This window comes from Pseudonaja textilis, chromosome Z (genome assembly GCF_049901715.1).
Source record: "Pseudonaja textilis isolate UNSWEBS1 chromosome Z, rPseTex1.2, whole genome shotgun sequence".
Lineage (NCBI taxonomy): Eukaryota > Metazoa > Chordata > Lepidosauria > Squamata > Elapidae > Pseudonaja > Pseudonaja textilis.
This window is the reverse complement of record NC_142008.1, coordinates 53,207,144-53,224,229: the sequence shown is the minus strand read 5'-3', so window position 1 is coordinate 53,224,229 and position 17,086 is coordinate 53,207,144. Positions and strand designations below refer to the sequence as shown.

General features: G+C 40.3%; 1 protein-coding gene across 12 annotated transcripts in view; it reads right to left on the bottom strand.

Moving 5' to 3' along the window:
* The window catches only part of ATP2C1 (ATPase secretory pathway Ca2+ transporting 1), a 99,912-nt gene extending 85,483 nt beyond the window's left edge, over nt 1-14,429 (bottom strand). For 2 of the 12 annotated variants that reach the window (XM_087916684.1, XM_087916693.1), the window contains exons 1-3: nt 14,255-14,429; nt 14,025-14,109; nt 13,493-13,679 (exon numbers count right to left, since the gene is read on the bottom strand). In XM_087916684.1, the coding sequence (XP_087772810.1) occupies nt 13,493-13,498 (6 nt within the window). In that variant the 5' untranslated portion in view covers nt 13,499-13,679; nt 14,025-14,109; nt 14,255-14,429. Of the gene's footprint in view, nt 1-13,492; nt 13,680-14,024; nt 14,110-14,250 lie in introns of all 12 variants that reach the window. The other 10 variants (XM_087916682.1, XM_087916692.1, XM_087916685.1 and 7 more) reach the window with 7 other exon arrangements.
* Nucleotides 14,430-17,086: the final 2,657 nt, after the last annotated feature.

Below are 17,086 nucleotides of genomic sequence, written 5' to 3'. Positions count from 1 at the left end.
TTAAATGAATTAAACATGTCCTTGTAAGGACAACTTCAGAACGTGTTCACACTATGAGGTAAAATGGATGTTTTTCAAAATAAAATATTACTATGGCAAACATGGTTGGTTGAAGAAGATCTGCAAAGGTTTTCAAATTTTGATGAGTATATGAGAAAAATGTCAACTGGCAGATGGTAACCATTGTTCAACAGCACTTACACTCACAAAATCTTTTGGTCGTTATTACCCAAAGAAAGAAGATCCCAGACATGGTAATATGTGGATAATAGATTCCTTTGCAGCAAACATTGAAGATAACAATTTAAGTATGTATGAAAAAGAAAGCCTCATCGATCTATCATACAACAACCACCTCACAGCTAAATTCCAGTCATCCATCTCAAGACCTCATTTCTGGCTCTCCGTAAAAAGTGAATACCCATTGCTGAGTGAAAAAGCAATGAAAATTTGATTCAATTTTCAACAACATATTTGTGCGAAAAAACATTTTCATCTGTCACAGCAATTAAAACTCGATACCAGTCTTGGCTTGAAATAAAAATGACTCTCCATCTTGCTGTAACATTATTGGAGCCAAAAATTCATAAATTTATTTCAAACAAGCAGGAAAAAAAATCACACTAAAATGTGTAATATTTAAATACTTCAATATTTTGTAATAATTACACTAACTTTAATAATTTTGTTACAATTAGACATTTTATTGATTAAAGCATTTAAAATTTTGTTATAATTAAGCATTTATAATTTTGTTATATTAAATAGGTGCATTTCATATTAATAAAATGGAAGTTCTCTGATCATTATTTTACAAATGTATGTATCTTTTTTTAAAATTTCATATTAGTGGTCCACGGGATTTAAAATCATGAATGTGGTGGTCCCTAAAGTCTAAAAGGTTGGAGAACCCTGCTCTAAAGGAAATATGGAACTTGAACATGCAGTGTTTTTCTATTCCAAAATGCAAAATAACATGAAAATATATTTCAGGAGTACATTTCTGTGCTACTAATAATTAGCACATTATTTTAATTGTATAGGTCAGTCTTTTATTATAGATCAGCAGTTGCAAACTGGTGGACCACAGCCCACTGGTGGGCCTCGAGAAAATGTTGGTGGGCTGCAGAGAAATCTCACCCCCAGAGTGCCCCCCCAAAGCAATTAATCCAGGCTGCACAGAAACACAAGACTGCGCTGCCCACATGACCCATGGGAACCCTCCCCACCCAGTTACTCCTTACCCAGCAAACTTGCCTGCTAAATTGCTATTTTTACAACCATCAGCTGTTCTGCTGTGCCGGGAGATTTAGATTAGCTAGGAAGCAGGAAATGGTTGGATTTTTTGCTTTCTAGCTAGTCTTTAGATCTTCGGCTCTGCTTTTAAGCACAGCTGAACCTCCCTTAGACTGAAGGTTCTATTATTCAGTGCAGATTCACAGCAAGCAAATTTTATGTGACATACTCAGGTAGCCAATAGCAGATAGATAGATCACTGAATGATTCTGTGAGCAACTCAATCTGCCTGCCTGCTTTGTCTGATTTTGGATGAAAGTTGCTCTCTTTTTTATAAAAAGTTCAATGTTTACATACATGGTGTGTTGTGAGTTAATTTTGTGAGTTTGCTTGCAAGCAAATTTTATGTGACAGACTGAGTGAGTAGTGTGTGTGGCCTCCATGTGCCTGTATGACCTCCCTACAATGCCTGGGCATACTCCTGATGAGGTGGAGGATGGTCTTCTGAAGGATCTCCTCCCACACCTGGACTAAAGCATCTCCCAACTCCTGGACAGTCTGTGGTGCAACGTGGCGTTGGTGGATGGAGCGAGACATGATGTCCCAGATGTGCTCAACTGGATTCAGGTCTGAGGAACGGGTGGGCCATTCCATAGCATCAATGCCTTCATCTTGCAGGAACTGCTGACACACTCCAGCCACATGAGGTCTAGCATTGTCATGCATTAGGAGGAACCCAGGGCCAACCGCACCAGCATATGGTCTCACAAAGGCTCTGAGGATCTGATCTCAGTATCTAATGGTAGTCAGGCTACCTCTGGCGAGCACACGGAGGGCTAAAAAATGCCACCCCACACCATTACTGACCCACTGCCAAACTGGTCATGCTGGAGGATGTTGCAGGCAGCAGAACTTTCTCCACGGCGTCTCCAGACCCTGTCATGTCTGTCACATGTGCTCAGTGTGAACCTGCTTTCATCTGTGAAGAGCACAGGGTGCCAGTGGCGAATTTGCCAATCTTGGTGTTCTCTGGCAAACGTCCTGCACGGTGTTGGGCTGTAAGTACAACCCCCACTTGTGGACGTCAGGCCTTCATACCACCCACATGGAGTCTGTTTCTGACCGTTTGAGCAGCCACATGCACATTTGTGGCCTGCTGGAGGTCGGTCATTTTGCAAGGCTCTGGCAGTACTCCTCCTGTCCTTCCTTGCACAAAGGCGGAGGTAGCGGTCCTGCTGCTGGGTTATTGCCCTCCTACGGCCTCCTCCACATCTCCTGATGTACTGGCCTGTCTCCTGGTAGCGCCTCCATGCTCTGGGCACTACGCTGACAGACACAGCAAACCTTCTTGCCACAGCTCACATTGATCTGCCATCCTGGATGAGCTGCACTACCTGAGCCACTTGTGTTTGTTGTAGACTCCGTCTCATGCTACCACTAGAGTGAAAGCACCGCCAACATTCAAAAGTGACCAAACCATCAGCCAGAATGCATAGGAACTGAGAAGTGGTCTGTGGTCACCACCTGCAGAAAATATCCAGTTTCTTCCGAGGGGATCTGAACATCATGTCATCTCCAACCAGTGACCAGGAGGACCTGGGCGCCATTGGAGGCCAAGAGTCTTTGTTGCTGGAGGAGGCACGGGGAGCTGAATTGTTAGCGGAGCTCAGTCTGGAAGAGATCCCAGCTGTGAAGCCCAGATGGTCGTTGGGTGTTGGCTGGAAGGATCTGGAGGAGGTTCCCCCCCTGGGATCACCATCACCCAATGGCGTGGAAGAGAGGAGCCATGGCAAGAGAGGGAAAAGAGAGATCTTTTACTGGACCAAGCCAGGCAACTCCTCAATGAGACGTTTGGGCAACCTCATGCTGCACAAAGGTATGAAGGGGAAGCAGCCCCAGCCAGGAGAAGCCGAAGCAGCCCCCACCCCCATAAATCAACCTGAGCCAGAGCAACAGCCAGCAACACCCCGGGGCCCCCAGTAGGAGGTGTAATCCCTAGAAGACGTAGAGCTCCCAAGCTGCCTCCTCTAGAAGTAAAATTTGGGGGAAATCCCAAAGACTTGGGGTTTTTCCTAGCACAAGTTTGGAGCTATATGGGAGAATACGGGGAGGACTTCTCCTCAGAAGCAGCCAAAGTGAGATGTGTTACCAGGGCTCTGGAGGGAATAGCTGCAGAGTGGATGGTGACTTTGCATAATGATAACGCCCCCCAGCTTTTTATGACTGCACTGCGGGCAAGATTTGAGGACCCACTGGTGGAGCGAAAGGCCAGGATCAGGATGAAGACTATAAATCAGGGGCGGAGGTCAGTGGCCGATTACACCCAAGAGTTTAGACAGCTGGCGTGTCATATCAGAGGCTGGTCCCAGGGAGCCCTGATAGAAGCATTTAAAGATGGATTAAATGAAGACGTATACCAGAGATGCATTGCCAGAAGGGACCCAAATGATTTGCAGATGTGGTACTTGCTGGCAGAAGAGGTGGAAATTGATCTAACCTGAAGCAGATGCCGGGGTGGCTCTGGTTGGTGCAAGCCTTCCCCTCCATGTCCTCAAGAAGTCCCCAAGCCCCAGAAGGGAGGGGTGGCAGCAAGACCCAAACCCACTGCCTGCTTCCGATGTGGGAAGGAAGGTCATCGGGCTGTGGACTGCAGGGCCAAGTTGGATTCAAAGGGGGTGCCAAAAGGAAGGAGGAAGCCTGAAGTTAATAGGCTCCGCCCAAGGATTAAGCTCCGCCCACCATTCCCAAACCAATGGGGCCTGTGAGAGAACTAATGCAGTGTTAGAGCAATACCTTAGATGTTACATAAACTATCAACAGGATAATTGGGCCAACCTATTGCCTTTCGCCAAAGTGGCATATAACAATTCTGTACACAGTAGTACTGGGTTTACCCCATTTAAAGTGGCATCAGGACAAGATTTTGTACCCATACCTGAACTTCCTCGTGAAAGGCCTAACATCCAGTCATTAGACGAATGGATATCTCAACTCCAACTTAATTGGCCAGTCACTCGTAAAGCGCTAGATGATGTACACCAGTCTCACAAGAAGTTTGCAGACAAAAAGAGAGATCCTCAGAAACCGTATTAAGTGGGCGACAAAGTTTTCTTGTCCACCAGATATCTACAAACCACTCAAAAGTCGAAGAAACTTGGTCCTAAATATGCGGGTCCTTTCACAATTGAACATATTGTAAATCCTGTGACAGTCCAACTGAAATTACCAAAAACTCTTCAACGAATCCATCCGGTTTTCCATGTTAGTTTGTTAAAACCTGAACATACCTCTGGTTTAAGTCCAACCCAACCTGATCCTCCTATACCATTATTGATCGAAGGTGAACAACATTTTGAAGTTAAAGAAATTCTGGACTCTCACAAATGGAGAGGTCGGCTCCAATATCTCGTGGCTTGGAAACACTTCCCTTCTTCCCAAGCTGAATGGGTCAATGAAAAAGATGTTAGAGCCCCTAAGCTGATCAAAGCCTTTCGTACAAAGTATCTGATAAATCCTAGAAATGTATCCATTTTATTTACCTGATTGTTAATTAGTATCTTTTATGTTTCTTTTTCTTTTCTAGGACTAACGCCTTTTTTCTAGGAGGGCCAAATGTCAGCCTTCAAGATCTTCTACTATTGCTTTGCATCTTTTGGCTGCCATAAGTAACGGGGGAGGAGATGGTAGAGTCTGGGAAGCGAGCTGGAGGTGTTCTAGTATTGTAAAAATGAGGAGGGGGGAGTATAAATTCCTGTTTAGATTTCTATTTCTTGCTTAGGTTTCTTTTCTCTGCGCAGCTGCAAACCTTTATCAAAATATGCCAAGGTCAACGGACAGAGGCCTCATCACCACCTGAAGATGCTCACATGATCATATTCACAACTTTTAATTGGAAGAATCATTTGAACTATTGGGGGTGGGAACGTTTCCATCACTTTGTATATGGGATTTGCGCACCTAATTTCTCAGATTCAGAATTCTATGGTTGCTACCATTTCATTTTCAGTAAAAGATATCTTTTCTCTAATCTATGGAGTCTAAGTATTTCTTTCTTGAATTTTGAATGGAGCACCATCTGACAGGTCCCTATTTTTCTACTTGCTAGATTGGCAGAAGCTGGAGGAAGTAACAGGAGCTCACTCCATTACATAGGCATAGGGATTCAAATCACTGAACTGCCAACCTTCTGATCAACAAGCTCAGCATCTTAGCCACTGCATCCTTTTAAATAGATAAGAGATAGTAGTAAATAAATACTGTTTTGAAAATAATAGAAAGTAGATAGTAGATAAATAATCGATAGAAAATAGGTGGCAGATAGTAAGTAGATAGTAGGAAGGTAGGCAGATATTAGGTAGGATGGTAGATGGTTAGAGAGAGAGAGATTATAGTATAGATCAGAAGTTAACAGCCAAGGAACAGAAATACAAACATGACAAAGGAAAAATATCTATTGCCATATAGCATTTTCTTTTGGAATTCAAGCCACCCATTACATTATCGTACCTGGCTGTTGCAACAAACTTAACTTCCATTACACTGGACAACACATATTTTTCTTCCTGAACACTTTTGAGTAGATCTTGTGGATTTTGACTCCTAATCACAAAAACAACTTGTAATTTAATCTATCAAGTACAGTTTTATAGAAATCTTGTATTTTTTTCAATTTCTTGTCACAGGTTTCTAACTATACCCAAGAACTCCTGCCACTCCTTGTGAGTCACACTACTAGAGAAAAGAATTGCGTTTTAACTGCTTTATTTCCACACACAAATACACTTTCTCTTACACTCACATTCAATATCTATATCTATCTATCTACTGGTATATAAATATATATACATTTATATAAATATAAATAAAAGAATGTGAGAGGGCAGCTGTTGGCCTGCTTTTTAAGCCCTTCTCCTAGCCAGCACAGCAGTGTTAGCTATAAAACCTGTACTGAGAGACAGTTTGATGTAATGGTGTTGGTAATGTGTGGGAGAGTATATGTACATGTATATATAGTTGGAGGTTTTTTTTTACTAATTTTCTCTTGTGTTATAAGATGCTTTGTGTAGCTCATACATGTCCAGGCATGCACTCCTAGCATATTACATTACATAAGCTGGATGGATGGATTTAATAATCTGGAAAGACTATTAAAACAGCTTTGCATGGACAAAGACTACTCATTTTCTTGGTGTCAGTTCCCATGCATTTTGATGTGATTGTTTCAAGGCAGCATAAATATCTCACCAAGGCCAAAATAGCCATGATATATTCTGCTATATTTGTGGTGAGTACATGTGTGCTCCTCAAAGAATCACCATGAATAGATTTATTAAGAAAGCATACAATTGTACTTTGGCTGTAAGATTGGTGATGAAGACAAGGCTTGGGCTCCTCACATTTGTTGTACAAGATGTGCTATTTATCTTAGAGTTTGGCTCAGAAGAATTCAGAAATCAATGCCATTTTGCTATCCTGATGAGATAGTGAAAAGAGAATGATCATGTGACTATTACTAATGTCACTGATTTGTCTGCTAAAAACAAGGAATCAGTTAAATACCCCAACATGCCTTCAGCCATGAGACTAATGCCACAATCTGCCAATATTGAAACCACCAGAGAATTGGAACTTAAATAAAACAAAGATATTTCAGTGTGACAGCCAACTACAAAGAATGACAACGATCTGGATTTGAACTATGTATGTTTGGTGAGCCTCATATCATAACATAGTCAAAATTAAACAACCTGGTAAGGTACACAGGTTTGTAAAAATCAAAAGCCTAACTACTGCAAGACTGCTAACAACATTTCTGTCTTTCAAAGCTACCAGGATGATTTAACCAATTTCTTTGCACAGACTGACAACCTCATTTCTGTACTAACACCGATGGATTGTTCACAGCTCTAGGTTGTGAGCATGAACCACTAGAATGATGTCTCTTTATTGATTATTATTTCTTGGGCTGCGAGTTCACTGGAGATGGTCACTGCAGCCATATATGGATAGGGAGCAATGGGTTGAAACTAAACCCTTGCAAAACTGAGTGGCTCTGGGTTTGGGATTCGTTGTCTCAGGGAGAATTGCCACCTTTGGCCTTGGATGGGGTGGCACTATCCCAAACAGACCCTATGCCTAATCTAGGGTTTTTCCTGGACTTACAACTCCTGTTTGAAGAGGAGGTGACAGTCATGGACATGAGGGACTTTGCACAACTGCAGGCTGTGCACCAGTTATGCCCTTTCCTGGACCAATGGTTCCTACTCACAGTCTGTGATGACCCAGAGTGTAACACAAACGTAACAAAATCCAAAACGTAAATAAATGTCCTTTAATGCCTCCAACATGGCCCCACTGTTCAATAATTCTCAGTTGGAGATAAAACTTATACAAAAATAGTCTTCAAAAGAAAGCAATACACTATGAACCTAATGAACTTAATGAGATAGAGGTGAAATAAAAAACCAAAACAAACTACAATGAAGGAATTTCCACAACGGACCAGGATATGTAATTACCAACTTCAAGAAGATAACAAGGCACAGTGTGTTGGAAGGACGCCAACCAAAATAACTTCAGTCCAAAATAAAATACGCTTTGCTTCTGGTAACTCTGTGTTTTAACCATCTCTCTTATATACTATTCTCCCCAGCTGCAACCAATGAGGGGGATCATGGCCGCTTCCTCTCTCGTAAGCCAACTTGTTTCCTTCTCCATTCTTTCCTGCGTATCCTAGGATGAAGAGGGGATGGGCCTGGTTCTTCCTCTGACTACCCAGCCGCCTCTGCCCTTCCCCAGCCTCCTTTACAACCTCCAGAGCCACACCTCCACTCCCTGTCGACTGTTCCTCTGCTCCCTCAGAGCCTGACTCTAACAAGGGCATGACACTATCCCCCCCACAGGGCCCCCTCCCCCAGGACCAGGTGGATAGGGACATTGAGGAAACTGGGCGCATGAAAGTCTTGGACCAAACAAGGAGCGTGATCATCAGTGGCATCCATAACCTTTCCATGCCACTGAAATCAGTCCCACAATTGACGTGAATCTCAGATGCTGTCCACTTCATACTCCGCCTCTCCTTGAGGGGCTACCGGGGCCGGCAGCGGTGGAGCAGGTCTATGCGGGCTGTCAGTCGATACGGGGACTAACAGGGATTGATGAAAAACAGGATGGATACTCATGGCTTGGAACCAGGTTATCTGAGTGACCATCTCTTGTCGGTCACATCTACACGCCCCATCAGAGCGGGGAGGCAGGGAATGCTGCAGGTCCCATTCCTGAGGGAGATACACCTGGTGGGTTTTAGATATGGTTTTACATTCTGTAAGCCACCTCAAGCTGCCATGAGCAGTATAAATTATAAATTATAAAGGCGGCAATATAAATTCAATAAATAAATATAATTAAAAGATGCTTGCTCCTTGGGAGGAAAGCTATGGCTAACCTACACAGCATATTAAAAAGCAGAGGCATTACTGAACTGACAAAAATCCCTATGTCCCTATAGTCAAAAGTCATGGTTTCCCCAATAGTGAGTGCCTCAACTTCCACAACTGAGAATTGATGCTTTTGAATTGTGATGTTTGAGAAGTCTCTTAAGAGTCCCTTGGACTGCAAGGATTAAATCAGTCAATCCTAAAGGAACCCAACTTGACTATTCTTTGGAAGGACAGATGCTGAAGCTGTAACAAAATACTCTGGCCGCTTAACGAAGAAAGAAAGTTCACTGGAAAAGACTCTGATGTTGGGAAAGATTGAAAGCAAAAGGAGAATTAGAATAGAGCTGGAAGGGACCTTGGAGGTCTTCTAGTTCAGCCCCCTGCTCAAGCAGGAGAAGGGGATAGTTAAACAGTGTCATTGACACAATGAATATGAATTTGGGCAAACAAGTATTTTGTTTCAACTTCAGTATCTGTCTTTCCAAAGAATAGTCAGGTTGACATGTATCCATTACATATCATTTGTTAAGTGCTATTGCAATGGATCTGACTTCTAGTATCACTTAGACAAATGCTCACCATTTCAATTTTCATCTCATAGCTTTTCTGAGCTTTTAAGAAAAACCCTGTAATATGCTTGATCTCATCCAACTGTTTCCTCATTTAATCTAGGAATCTCTTTTGCTGATTCATAGTCTGGCTGACTACATAATCAGCCTGTATAAATGGCCAAAGTACACGTTTCTTCAAATATCAAATATCTGACTTATTTTTAATGCATTCCATATAGTCTTAATAACCAATTCCAGGTTATTAATAAAGATATATCTTGTTTTCTGCAATATTTTGTTGTTCAGCTACCAAAATCTTACGTTTAGTTTCTATAGTAGCTCTTCAACAACATAAGTTCTCTAGAAGGACCACAGACAATTCAGGAAGAAACACAAGTCATACCTAAGAGAAGGAATTTCAAAATAAACCCAGAAAAAACCTGCAGCAAACCATTCCTGTATTGTTGCCAAGATTGTATAGACATGAATTCAAACATACTTTATAAAAAAAAATTCATGCAAACTTCCTGTTCATTCCAATTTTGTTTATATTCCTGTAAGACAACAAGTTCAGTATACTTAAAATTCATCAGACATATTGCTTACAATCACACATGCTTTCAAATTCTTGTCACTCCCAAACAAGCTTGAAAAAATGATATTACTAATTTGGTGTTCAGCCCCTTTTCCAGTAAAGATTGCTGAGTTATCTTTTAACCAAATAAGTCATCACATAAGTGTTAAACTTCCAAAATATTTGATTTTTTTATTTTAATTAAACTAATGCCTAAGTGCATAAAAGCAGTCAAAATTCCGTTCTTATCATTGCTCATTGCTGGGAAAATTATCATTATCCTCCCACCAAGATTAGATAGATAGATAGATAGATTTCCTGAGGAGGAAAGCTATGGCAAATCTAGACAGCATATTAAAAAGCAGAGACATCACCTTGCCAACAAAAGTGTATATAGTCAAGGCTATAGTTTTCCCAGTTGTAATGTATGGCTATGAAAGTTGGATCATAAGAAAGGCTGAGTGTCAAAGAATTGAGGCCTTTAAACTATGGTGTTGGAGAAGACTCCTGTGAGTCCCTTGGACTACAAGGTGATTAATACAGTCAGTCCTAGAGGAGATCAACCCTGACTGCTCTTTAGAAGGCCAGATCCTGAAGATGAAACTCAAATACTTTGGCCACATAATGAGAAGGAAGGACTCACTGGAGAAGAGCCTAATGCTGTGAAAGATTGAGGGCAAAAGAAGAAGGAAGAAAACAGAATGAGGTGGCTGGATGGAATCACTGAAGGAGTAGGCATGAGCTTAAATGGACTCCAGAGGATAGTAAAGGACAGGAAGGCCTGGAGGAACGTTGTCCATTGAATCACGATGGGTCAGACACAACTTCGCAACTAACAAAAAAAAATCTATCCAATTAGGCTAGACAGGTATCCCAAAACATCAGGAATAGTATAGCAATAACAGTGACAATTTGGATAGAAAACAAGCAGTAACCAGGAAGCATCACACAGATGTGGAGAAAATAATGCCTTTATACTACACCATCACCACAAGTCTTAATTTAGCTTAGAGAGAGCTGATATTCATTAATTAAATTATTGTGTTTAAAAATGACTTAATCTATAGCACCTTGTGTCAGTTTATGCTTATTGCATTTATTTTTTCAATTTATAGAGGTTGTGAAAATACTGAATTGCATATAATTATTTGAAAAAATATGTCAATTGTGAGATAATCTGAAAAGTTTAACCTCTTAAACTCATACTGAAGCAACTATCAATACTGAAACACATTCTACTCACATAATTGATAAGAGATTTGATAAAGACAGATGCATTCATAGTTCAGTGAAATATTCAGAACTCATAGGTTATTTGATCAAAGGAGCAAAAGTTTGCAGCCAATATCAGCGGAAGAGAATATGAGATAGCTTATAAAATTGCTCAATATGCAAATGAAATTCTTTCAAAAATTGTCTTTTTGAGCACTGTGTCCTGCTTACAGATACCTGCATTATAACATTTGGGGAATTCCAAAATATTGAAAAAGAAAATCATCTATTTACAAACTTAAAATTACTGCAGAAAATTATTTATTTATTTATTTAAATTTATCCTGTGGCAGAAACAATGGATGTTGATCTTAAGAACATTATTTTTAAAAAATTATCATTACCTCCATACCAGTACTGTCTGCGCTAATGAGTTGAGAGAATTAATACTGAATAAAGGAATTTTATTATACTGGTAACAAGATGATGAGAGTTATCATTATTTCTACTAATTTCCAGATTGAGACAGAATTTTCTTGACTCCCATTTGTTTTTTCCCGATAAGGAAGTACAGCCTGTGATTATTTAATAATTTAAAAACATATATAAATCCTGCTAGTTTGGACCCTGGCCCATCTATTCCAGCAGTCTGATCTACTACTACTTCTGTCCTACTACCACAGTAACACTGAGAGTGTCCTGACATACAGCATTCTTGTATGGTATGGGAGCAGCTCTGTAGCGGACAAAAAAGCTCTACAGAGAATCATTAAAACTGCCCAGAATATCATTGGGCTCCAGCTACCAGCCCTGGACAACATCTTCGCTGTTTGAGGAAGTTGCACAACATTCTCAGAGATTTGTCCCATCCTGCTTACAATCTTTATGAACTGTTGCCTTCTGGCAGAAGATACAGAACAATTAAAACTCGGACCACACGTTTTCTGAATAGTTTTTATCCCAGAGCTATAATTGCACTTAACAATGAACTTAAGGACCACCATCAGTGAGCTGTTGGACAGTATTATTTGGTCTGTTGTGTGGATGCTTCTGTGCTTTTAGGAGGTGGGGAATTTCATTTTTTAAATCAAGAATAAGAGTTCATCTTCCCAGAGGCCATATGCCATACTCTGCTGCTGCCCAACCATCACCCGCTGAATGGAAAGTTAAATCTGATTAAGAAAGCTAGAGCTATTCACAGATTTAAAAAAAATCCCAATGTAATTGTGTTAATTTTATCAGGTGCTTTAAGTATAAATACACAACACATCTGTTATGTCAGTTTTTCAGAATGTTTAATAAAACTCATTTCTAATAATTGGTCATGTTGAATGGATCAGAGTAAAAATATGGTGAAAAATAACTAGAGAGTCAGGTTGAAAAACATTGCATTATTCTGTGATTATTATGTATTTCATAACACTGGTAGAGTTTATTATGACCTTTCCTTTTGAAGCAAACTACATCTCAACTTTGTTCAACTTTATTTTAATCAACAAATTATAAAGATAGAAAACTTTTCTACAATAAGCATTTCTACCAAATAACTATGCATTAGATTGCAGCCAGAGTTAAACTACATAATAAACCCCTTACATATTCCTAAATGAAATGTAGCTAGAACACTTGGACAGCCAATTTAATTAGTATAGTGGATTTGGAGGGGACAGGGTTAATTCTTCCTTTAATATAAACTTTCACATTAATTTGGTGGTATTATTGTAATACAAATGAGTTATTTTCTTATTACTATTAGACTAATAATGATAAATGAAGCCAACTGGCATTTCTGGAGCTTAGCTCCAGAAACCAATTAGTGTAAAATCAGCCATGAGATCAATAAGACAGCAATTTCAAACTGTTAGATGTTATTCCCATATAATTACATTCAATTTTATTGGAAATGCTGTTTATTTTAACATCTTGATTTTGTAGTTCCTCAAGAATTTCCAGCTAAAGAAAGGAACAGATATACAAGTTGAGAATAAGACACTTTGGCAAAGAATTTCTAATGACCTAGGTTTGGTACAGAAAAGAAAAACTCAATTTCTTTCAAAACTCCAAAATTTTGAGACTAGAATTCAAAATACATGATGAAGATTTTAATTAATTTAAATATAATTTTAATCATATTCAAACTTTACTTAAACAACAAATATGTAACAGAAATCTTTAATATTTTCCTAACCAATAACCATTGTGATCTATAACTGATCGCACTTGATTATTTTAAATAAACCACAAGAAGCTATAAAACCAGACAAAACACTAAGTTTTATAATTTAAGGCAGAACCATTGCAAAACAGAGATGCAATCAATAGTTTACACAACTTTTGTTCAACATTACATAGAGTCTATATAATAAGCTTATGTCTCAAGAATCATACCTGAAAAAAGATGAAACAAAATGTAATTGCTTTAAGGCAGATATACTGTTTTCCCCAACAATCCCCAAATAAACTGTCTCCAAAATATTTACCTTCATTTTCCCATTGAAACCGCACTTGGGTTGATGGCTACAAAGACTTTATTGACAGCAACAAGCAGCCCAATGGTTGTGATTGAGCGGGAAAAGTGCAGAGAGACCCTATATTCCAGGAAGGTGCTTTGTTCCCACTGACCTCAAACACAGGAACATTGGTGAGAACAGGGTAAGTGATGAAACGCTAGCAAAAGAAAGGGGAGATAAAGACATAGGAAACAAAAACGCTGCTGCTTATCCTGGCCATTCTTTCTCATCCTCAGGAAGGCTCCAACTGGCAAAAAGCTACCCTCCCCCCAAAGGTTTTAAAGGAAAACGCTCTGCAACCCAGTAGCTTCACAAACAGAAAGGCTCTTCGGAGAACCACCCACGAGAGACCTCTGCAGGCTAAACCCCAGGCCTTCTCGGGAGCACGGACATAGCCGCCAAGATCCTCCCTTCTCCCGAGGGCTCCTCAAGGGATCGCTCCCCTTTCTTGACACCTGTCACCCGCTCCTCTCTCCAACCACTCTCAGCGACCGCCACCTACTCGGCTTCCTGCTCGTTGTTAGGGGTTCAGTCCGGACACCCACCTGGAAAGCGGACGCAAGAAATCTGCTGAGAAGGGAAATTTCCTAAAGAGAAAAACAGAAGGGATGGCTGCGGGCACGCATCAAGATGTCTCGCAAGCCTCACCAGAAGAAAGTAGGAACCACTGGCACCTGCCCCTCCTCTTGAAATTCTTCAATTGCCCCATCCCTACTATGCCTCAGAACGCACCTTGTGCTTCTCTCTTGCAAGTCGTCGGCCGCTCTGCTCAGGGATTCCTTTTCACTGTCTCAGCTCGGTCTCCTCGCCTCCGCAGCAGCGGCAGCACCGCCAACCCAAACGCACTCCCGTTCTTCCTCCCGAGCCGGATTCTTTCGGCCTTCCTCTCCGAGCCCGGTTCACTTCCGCTACCAGCCGCGGACACTGAGCGGAAGGGCAGAAAGAAGAATGAGCGCGAGGCACAGGCCCCGGAGGACGCCGGACTTGGAGCAGGGATGCGCATGCGCCAGATAAGAACTAAGCAGCTGCCAGACAGACTCCGGAGGTGTGGCGTTTCGTCGCCGCTGTGGTTGTCGGCCAGCGCTCTTTTTCTTTCGTCCACTTCTCCATGCCCCTCGCGAAAGAAGAAGGTGGAGGGGGGGTGAAGGAGGGCTCGGAGAGGTTCCTGGTTTGACTAGGACGGACGTGGTATCCGGAGAAGCATCCGTTCATGGTGCATTGGCCTTTAAACGCAACAAAAGCTACTACTGCTCCTTCACAAGACAGGGAGATCCAGGGGTGGAATTCAAATTATTTAACAACCGGTTCTGTGGGCGTGGCTTGGTGGTCATGTGACTGGCTTTGCGTGGCCGACTCAACATCACTCATGCATCTCCTCGCCTGGCCTCTCATTACTGTGGGGATACTGCAACAGTCATAAGTGTGAAAAACGGTCATAAGTCACTTTTTTTCAGTGCCATTGTAACTTTGAATGGTCACTCTTACACAAGCAAAGTACCAGAAAGGAGGGGAAAATTTCCAGAGATGTTCCTGAGACAGGAAGTCTAGTCCTGCCAAGAATGTAATAAGGGTTAACAGAGAGGCAGTTTCTGTAAGCGACACCAGAATGTTTCCTTCCTGCCTTCCTTACAGGATTAGGCCAATAATTTCTTCTAACAACCAGTTCTCTGAACTGCATAGAATGTTAACAACCGGTTCTAGCAAATAGTTGCGAACCTGTAGAATCTCGCCCCTGGGGAGATCCCCTCAGCCCTGCACAGTTTTCCCTCACTTAAGGTGAAAAAAGAATTGGACTGAAAAAGTGACACACGCCTGCATCCCGGCCCTTATACACACACACCTCTTGTGTGCTTGCCGCACGGAAAGCAAAATTAACACTTGCTATCTTTGAGTAAAACGAATTTTGAATAATAAAGTAGAGGAAAAGAGGGGAAATATGCACGTTTTACTGAGAATGTGACCAGTAACGCCGTACGAAGGACTTTAAAAAAAGTTTTGGGTTAGCAATGCCAATCTGTAATAGAATGAAACAGCTATTGTTTCTCTGGCACATGCTGTAATCCATTATGCCCAGAGGTGGTATTCAGCAGGTTTTGACCAGTTCTGGAGAACCGATAGTGAAAATTTTGAGTATTTCTTTCTTTATTTTATTGATTTTTAAAAACAAACAATCAACATAAAACATAAAACATCTTTTTTGAAAGCAGCTTGATCCCACATTACATCTCTTCGTACAGACCCAAATTCAAATTCATGCTCATTTTATATACCATTCCATATCTTATTACCATTCTACATTTTCTATATAGCTTCTCCCCTCTTTTAACTTTCTTAATTTTATTTATTTCAACTCAGTTCAAATCATTATACTTATATTCTTTGTCTATCCTGTTTCCAGCTGTCTATTATCTTTTCTCATTAAACAAAATTTCTCCTGTAATCACTGATTGGAGTATGACGCCTTTATCTCTTTTCCCTAAGTTTATAACATTTAGTATAATACATAACTTCCATTCGGATTCTGCTTAGTACATTCTAAAGTTCACACTTTATTTTAAAAAGAGAAAAAATTATAAATATATAATATAATTAAAACAACAATCCATACCAATTCAAATCTATCGTTAATATTCATTTAAATCTTAAACATTTTACACATTACTTTTCAAACAAGTATCATACTTCTATGGGAACACTTATAAACTTTCCAGTTATTTCCCCCCCATTTCACTTATATTTTAAAACACTGTGTCATTAAAATGTTCCCATTCCTTCCTAATTCAATTCTCTCATTTGTTTCATTTCATTTATTTTGTTTACAAAAGTTTCACTGAATTATACTGAGTATTTTATCCCACTTTTTAATCATATGTTTCCAATTTTCTAACATTATTTCTAATACAAATATAACAATACAATCTTATGTACCTTTGCAGAATCACTTTTTCAGTTAAGTTTTTACCCATTATCTCTAAATAAGTCCTGTTTCTTTACATCTTGCTCCACACCTTTGTAGCTTCTCTTCCCTTCCTTCCTCCCTTGCTTCTTCTCTCTGCCCTTTTACCCCCTTGTCTCTCCACCTCCATTTCCCTCTTCTGTGTGCCCCTTTTCTGTTGCTTTCTAACATTATATCCACTTTTCACCTTATTTTTCCCTTTTTGGTTGTTTTTTTAGGTCTTAAAGTCTCCATTTTCTTTCCCTCCTTTCCCCTTTCTTCCCCAAGTAAAGTTACTTGTTCGTTAAAGATGGCTTCTTCTTTGTCCCAATCTTCTTGTTGCGTAGTCTTTTCTAGTAGTTTCTCGTAGGTACAAATCGCCATTTCTAAGAATTGAAAAACAGAACCAAGAGAGCCCTTCCCTTCTTGTTCCTCTTCTTTGTATTTTTTAAATTCCATTTTCAGTTCATCCACAAGTGATGCCGTTGTAAAAAAAAAATTCAAACAACCATCCAAGTGTTTTTAGTCATTCAAATATAATTTCCAAAAGTCCCAAAGTCACCAAGCAATCCAAATACACACAAGCTGTTTCTTTTGACACTTTCTTCTTTTTTCACTTTCTCTTCCTG